Source organism: Melopsittacus undulatus, chromosome 9 (assembly GCF_012275295.1).
Source record: "Melopsittacus undulatus isolate bMelUnd1 chromosome 9, bMelUnd1.mat.Z, whole genome shotgun sequence".
Classification (NCBI taxonomy): domain Eukaryota; kingdom Metazoa; phylum Chordata; class Aves; order Psittaciformes; family Psittaculidae; genus Melopsittacus; species Melopsittacus undulatus.
This window is the reverse complement of record NC_047535.1, coordinates 21,824,887-21,831,655: the sequence shown is the minus strand read 5'-3', so window position 1 is coordinate 21,831,655 and position 6,769 is coordinate 21,824,887. Positions and strand designations below refer to the sequence as shown.

The 6,769-nt window shown below is 44.1% G+C and overlaps 1 protein-coding gene across 3 annotated transcripts; it reads right to left on the bottom strand.

Annotated features, from left to right (window-relative positions):
- Nucleotides 1-252: 252 nt before the first annotated feature.
- CTXN2 (cortexin 2) lies at nt 253-5,255 on the bottom strand. Of its 3 annotated transcripts, XM_031046168.1 has the most exons (3): nt 5,161-5,255; nt 3,981-4,199; nt 253-693 (listed from the first exon to the last, which is right to left on the bottom strand). In XM_031046168.1, the coding sequence occupies exon 3, from the start codon at nt 642-644 to the stop codon at nt 396-398; it is 249 nt and encodes an 82-aa protein (XP_030902028.1). In that variant the 5' UTR covers nt 645-693; nt 3,981-4,199; nt 5,161-5,255; the 3' UTR covers nt 253-395. The 3 variants fall into 3 exon arrangements, with proteins under 3 accessions (XP_030902028.1, XP_005145933.1, XP_005145932.1); XM_005145876.2 differs by lacking the exon at nt 3,981-4,199 and having other exon boundaries at nt 5,161-5,206; XM_005145875.2 differs by lacking the exon at nt 5,161-5,255 and having other exon boundaries at nt 3,981-4,293.
- Nucleotides 5,256-6,769: the final 1,514 nt, after the last annotated feature.

Here is a 6,769-nt window from a genome sequence, read left to right as displayed (position 1 = left end):
TGAGATGGGGAAGGAATTACACTTAAGCATTCACCATTCATGAATGTTTTTTATCCTTCATCTTTCACAGCTGATCATGGGACTCAATAGAAAAGAGATCCTCCTCTGAAGAGGCAGGTATCATTTGATTCTGAAAATACTTTTTGACCATGGTAACTTTCTAGTGAATTGTTTATTGTAGTATTTATTTGCTGTTAACCATGTCTTATCTACCCTTTAACTGTTACTAAAACAAAAGCAACATGCAGTGCCTTTTGAGTCTGCAACAAATTTATTTAACAAAATGGATGGCACCAACATATCTCCAAAATGCAGGTATGTATAACAAATGTAACAACAGTTGGTTTCCAAAATGAAATCAACATCAAATATAAGGCAGGATATTCTGTGAGTTTTCATGCAAGTGCATAATCAAATGTTCCTTTATCCAACCCCTCAACTTCATCTTCCCATGTAGATGAAGGCATACTACTGTAGGGGTCTAACAGAATTTTGAAGCATCTGATAATTAGAAGTCCCAAGAAAACACACAAGATCCCCACAAAGGCAAAGCCAGTTTTTTGTTCTAAAGTCAGAGAGAAGGCAGACATTTCATTGACACTCATGCTGGCTGAACTGTTGCTGCAGTAATTACTGCTCATCATTGGGCATCATGGTGACTCTGTGGGATTTTCACCTCTATTGCTTCTTTGCCTGCATAGAAAAGTAGAATAATTTTGGTTAAACTTGAATGGGGTGTGTATATCTGATCTGTAGCATATGAACATTTGGAAATGAACAGCAGTTTGGATTTTAATAATGTCCTGTTGCTTTTTCACATTTAAATTTATGTGATAAAGTTGCAACTTTCAGCCTCTACACACCATCCACTTACTGGCCTCTGTTATGAGACAGCAAACTCACAGCTTTCTGGCTCTCTGTCTCCTCAAAACAGAGCTATTTCAGTACATGGCTGTTTCAAACAGCATTCTGTCAGACCTACAAATTCTGATTTGGCAATACTCACCAAGGTCTCCACCTGGAGAAATTCTGAAATGGCTTTACACCTCAGTCCTTAAACTAGTTAAATCTGCATTGATCTCAGAGGGAATTTCAGCCAAATATGGTCTTTGCTTATGTAATTTAGCTTATAAAGCTAAATATATAAATTCAACTTGTAAAATAAAACATTGTGTATGCAATTTTAGTGAAGTCTTGGGCTCCATTTTCAGAAAAGTGCTGTGTGCATTTTGAGCTTGTAAGAAAGTGAGCATATTGGTAAAATTGCTCCTTCACCTTCCTCTATGTATGTCTGCTTTTGTGTATGAGGAAAACTAGATGGGAAGAGAGATAATAGAAGGGATTTCCCTTCCCCTAAATCTTGTTCTCTGTTTCTTCTGCTTGGTCTTCCCAATTAAACACATCCATATCCTGCCATTTTTACATGCATAGTAAACACATACTCCTCATGAATCTCTGGAGACTGACTCTGTGTATTATGGAGGCAAGATGTCCACCCTGCCACTGTCACCAGGAGAGCTGTGTATGTTTCCAGCCAGGAGACTTTTATTTTTGTCTTTTAAAGGAGATCTTACATATAGATTTTAGTTGGGGTGGGAATAATTTTGATTTCAGGTTTTCTATCAGATAGTGAAATCATATTTATTTTGTCTCTGTAGACAGGAGGAGAATTGGAAGGACTGGGACATCAGAAGTGCCAAAGGACAAGGGCATTTTTATTCTAAGGCTGGAGCTTGAGGTTATTGGCTGTTAACACCTATTTAACAAACCTGCCTCAGGGGGAAATTCTTTCTGTTAACAATTCAACCATCTTTCCCTCAGGGAATTTCCAGTATCCGTTTATTTCTTGGCAGAGTAATTAGGCCAGTCAGAGCTCCGTGCTGCCATGGCTACACTGCTGCAGGTACCTGCATTGCCAGCCAATTTAAAGAGAGTTCCAGTATCTCTACTCTACTGCAGTCGTAGCTGAAAGTAGCCATATACTGAGACAGCCTATAATTAAGAGCAACAGAAAAAAAGTAAGAACAGGATTTGGTATTCCTAAGAAGACAGAAATGGACAAAACTTTTATCTCATTTGGTGTCTCTTTTCTCACTTCAGAATTTGTGGGATTTCTGAATTTTATCCTAAATAATGAACATTTCAAAACAAGTATTAAAAGGGCAAGACACATCTCTTCTTGCAATAACCCTCATTATATAAGGTATTAAATAATACGGTTTCCTATCCCATTCTTTACACATTTAATACAGCATAAAACTCAATTATCTGTTTGTTTTATAGAGCTGTGTATGAGATCCTTTGTTTTTCTCTTGCTGTTGTAAGTCCTGTTAAGTTGGAGAAAAGACACAGATATGGCCTATAGGAATTAGAAGTAATGTCAAAACCAATCAGTATCTACTTTTTGAAAACATCACAGATCAAAGCCCACCTGCTGTACAGGTTTGTATTGGACATACTTCCAGTGTTTCTTTTAAGTGTGACCTTCTGTAGGAAACACAAGAAATCACAGCACAAATTTATGTCACACATCAGTTGAACAAGAGCCGGTTAAGGGGAAAAAATACTTTCCAAAAGTGCTGGACACTGGCTTGTAAAAATTAATATTAAAGGCTTATAAGGGAAAATACTATGTAGACACTACCTAGGGAAGCCAGAGCTCCCCCCAGAAAATTACTATCTTGAAAGACAGAGAAATCTTAGGGGCAGGCTGGCCATGAAGAACCCCACATTTGAGCCAAGTCCAGAGAAATATGTATGTGTTTGAGGTGACATTTCTTCACCATCTTGGAAAAGAATATGACTTCCAGTCTTACTACTCTTGCAGGTTACACACTGGGATTAATGGGATTTGCTTGTACATGATGTGCTTGTCAGGAGATGTTATGGGACATCTCTGAGCAAAGCTTGACTGGTGCTGAAACATGGACTGGTAAGAAATAGATATGTTAGTCTTATTTGGCAAGAGTTTGGTTAAAACAGCTGCATCAGAAACCAGTGGCCACTTTGCTGGGGGTGGATGGGATTGGTTCTGGGAAACTGATATACAGCTTTGTATTCTTCTCTTCCTTGTCCTAAATTTCAGAAATTGTAATTTAAGCCTTAAAGTTTACAAAACTTTTTTGCTCTAATTACTGTGGTACCAGGACCTTGAGTGCCTTTTTATTGTTTTCACATTTCAGTGCTGCATGCAGGTTCGATGTCCTCTCCCAGTTAGTCAGATAACCTTTCATTTGCTGCAATGTATGTGTCAAGTTGTGAGTCAGAAGACTGAATATTAACTAACATGGCCTGGATCCAGAAATCCTTGAGGATAACCTTTAGGGCAGTATGATGAGGACAGGCATTATATCAGTTAGAATCTGCAGAGTCATTTTGTAGGTGCTAGCCTCAGACTAATCTCTCTTGATGTTTTTTATAGGTCAGACTCTAGTCATCCTTTGATTCATCCCCCATATAAAAACACTGGCATAAAGAAAGGCTCCTTAACATCCTGCTGTGAAATAAAAGGCCTTTGGAGACCCTTGTGAGGCCAGAAGCAACAATCTGATTCCTAGGGAAAATAGGAACGAGGAAAATATCTTAGCACACAGACCACTGAGGTAAGGAGAATGGAGGTATGAGCTAGGGGTGATGGCTACACGTATGGAGGATGAAGGGGAGCACCATGGCCACTAAATATTGTAAGGCAGATAGAAGAAAGATGATGAAATCCTTATTCTAGCAGCATCACCAGCTCAACTCTGCCAGTGTTTGGTGCAGATTGAAGATCCCAGCCCCAGCTCTTTGGTGGTTTGAGTGTCACTTTTTTCAGATCTAGCTTTTGCCCTTATGTTTTCAGAGATACTGAGATTAAGGAAGTATCCAGTAAGTGTTAAAGAAGGACTTCCTCAGTGATCTCTCTTGTATTTTGGGTTTCCTTCCCTCACAAAATCCACCATGGAGTTTTTTTGTAATGGCTCAGTACTGGAAATGAGTACCTTAAATGTCTGCTTGAGCTGAAAGCGTTCATCCTCTTGGCATCTTCAGGTGGCTGAAAGCTCACTTCATAAACGATAGCATATAACAAAATGGACCGAATGAGTGGCCATCTGTTCTCCCCTTGGATGTCTGCAGCCCAGCTGCTGGTGCATGGTCATTCTGAAGGTACTTGAAATAGCTTCAGTCCCAGGCTCGTGTGTGAAAGACAGCAAACCTGACTTAAAAGGTGTTGGTGTGGTTAGGCACATAAACAGGCAGTCTCTGAGAGTTTCAGAAGCACCTTGTTTGTCCTTAACAATCTGGTCAAGGAAAGTGAACTGTATTCCAGGACTGCTGTTACAGGAATTGGGCACAGGAGGTGAAAGGGTTAGACAATGGAGAAGACATCATGAAATAGAAATCAGTATGAATTTGGAATTCTCCTAAGAGTCTGAGCTGAGTTAATAAAACATGGCTAGAAGCCAGCTCTGTTACCATACAGCCAACCTGTCATGCTCAGTTTTACACTGCTTGCCTGTATTCTCTAAACTGCTGGGAGAAGACTATTTCTTCAGGGCAAGATTTCTGAGAAAACATACAGGGAGGTATAAAATAGGAAGGCCAGGGCATGGATGTCTGGCAAATGAAGGCATGGTGAGCTGTTCTGCATGGAGAGCAAATCCCCACAGAAACAAGCAGTGTTTGTGTGGCATGGTAGCTCAGGGTGCAAGCAACACTTTTGCTCATAAACGGCATTCCCCTGCAACACAACAGCCAGACAGCGACAGTTCCAGCCTTCAGACAAGCAATGGATTGCAGAAATGAGGCTGTATCCTCCTTAAAAGCACAAGCCTGGAGTCTCCAGCTACAAGAGCTCCTGTGCTGCGAATTCACGCTTGTGGTCTAGGTTTAGGTAATACAGGGAGGCAGGAGAATGAAACGTTCGTTCACTCGCATCATGCTTAACTTGTGAACGTGGACCAGTGGTGCTTGCTTCCCCGGGAATGGAGCCTGCGAGAGGGCTGAGCGCCTGCAAAGCAACTGTTGCACGCACCGCCTCGCTCCGACCGGCCCGGATCCCCTGGGAGAGCACATTCCCGCATTCACCCCCCCGGCCGCCCCCAGCGCTGCCCCCGCGGGTGTGGGCTGGGCGGTGCCACAAGGTCAGACCCACCGCCCCGCGCCGGCCGCGCTACCAACCCGTGTCCTTCGCGGCCGCGCTGCTGTCCATGGTGGCTGTGCGCGGAGCTTCCCGCGGCTCCGGGCCCGGTTCGCCGGCGATCGGGAGCCCAGGCTCCCCTCCCTGCCACCCCGCCGGGAGATGTTCAAGCCGCTCTAAAAAATCGACAACGGCTGCTCCTGCTGCCGCCTGCTCCTCCCCCCCCCCCCCCCCCCCCCCCCCCCCCCCCCCCGCCCCCTCCCACCGCTGTTCAGCTGTGCTCCTCTCCAACCCGCCTGTGCACGGATTAAACCGAAACTTCCTACAAAGCACTACGTGCTGCGCATCGGTAAGGGCCCGGCCGGCCGCGGGAGCAGCCCTCCTCCTACTCCCGGGCCGGGCAGCGCGGTCTCGGAGGCTGCGTGGTGCCCGCAGGAGGAGGGCTCCCGGCCGCCCAGAGCCGCAAGCCCGCCGCCGGTGCGGAGCGAGACCTGTAGAGCTGCGCTGGGTGCGTGTCGCTGTGTAGCGATCACCGCGCCGTCAGCGAGCGGGGTCTGCACGGCGGAGCCGGGCTGCTTTGTGGGGTGAGCTGAATGCCTCCGAATCTGCACCTGCAGCGTGGCCTCGGGTCCTCCCAGGAGCTTGAACAGTAATAATGTTGGAGCATTGAGCATAGGGTGACATGCGGCTGGGAGCCGGCCAGTGCGGAATTCAGACCTCGCTTTATACCTTTCATTAGCTATGCTTAGCTGATGCTGGTTGTATACTAGAGAGGCTTCCATTTGCCACAACAGCAGGTGTTTAAGGTGGATAAGGAAAAGGGATTTCTTTTCCCAAAGCGAGATCTGTATGTCACACTAATATACAGCAAATCTGTTTTAAATGATAGCGATTCTATATTTGTATGCCACCCTGGTGAATACAGCCATGCAGGGATGCACATGGGGCAGTGGAGCAGGACTGTATCATTGTGCCATGCATCATGAGGTTTTTGAGGCAACTGTAGAGCTACTAGCAGAATTTGTTATGTAGAAAATAATTTAAAAGCTCCACATGTTTCTTGCTAAATGCAATAATGCTGGGGTAGGTTAAAGCTTTTTCTTCCTAATATGAACTGGGGAATTGGGTTTGCATTGCCTGCCATTTTAATACCCGATTCTTCTGGTGTCTGCAGTGGATTTCTCAGCACTGGGTAGTCTCAATAAAAAGCTTTCTCCTGCTACTAGAAATAATGGTTAAACTGATGGTTAACTATGCACTTACTAAAGGTTATTAGTTTGATCTTCTAATTTTGCAGCATCAGTCATATCATAAACAATGTCTGGTGCTGAAATTATAAGTCAAGCTAATTTGAAGTGCCTCATATTTAAAGATCTACGAAGACTTTATAAATAGCTTGTTTTAAATAGTGTGAGATTATGCTTTCAGAATATGTATATAAGGAGCCTGTTCTAAGGAGCTCCAGTTTTCTCTTTTTTAGCCCTGACCCTGATTCACCTGGGGACCACATGAAGGTCTCTCGGTGGAGGAAAACAGCTATGGTTTGGGATTTGGAGATTAACAAACACACAAAGGCTCAGAATTTCACAGTACCCCCTCAACCTAGCACAACTGTTTGTGAGAGTGACGTAAATCCAGACTTTTTGGATA

Bases quoted from the DNA above. Each gene is read 5' to 3' on its own strand.
- CTXN2 (XM_031046168.1), bottom strand. From the start codon at position 644: ATGATGAGCAGTAATTACTGCAGCAACAGTTCAGCCAGCATGAGTGTC.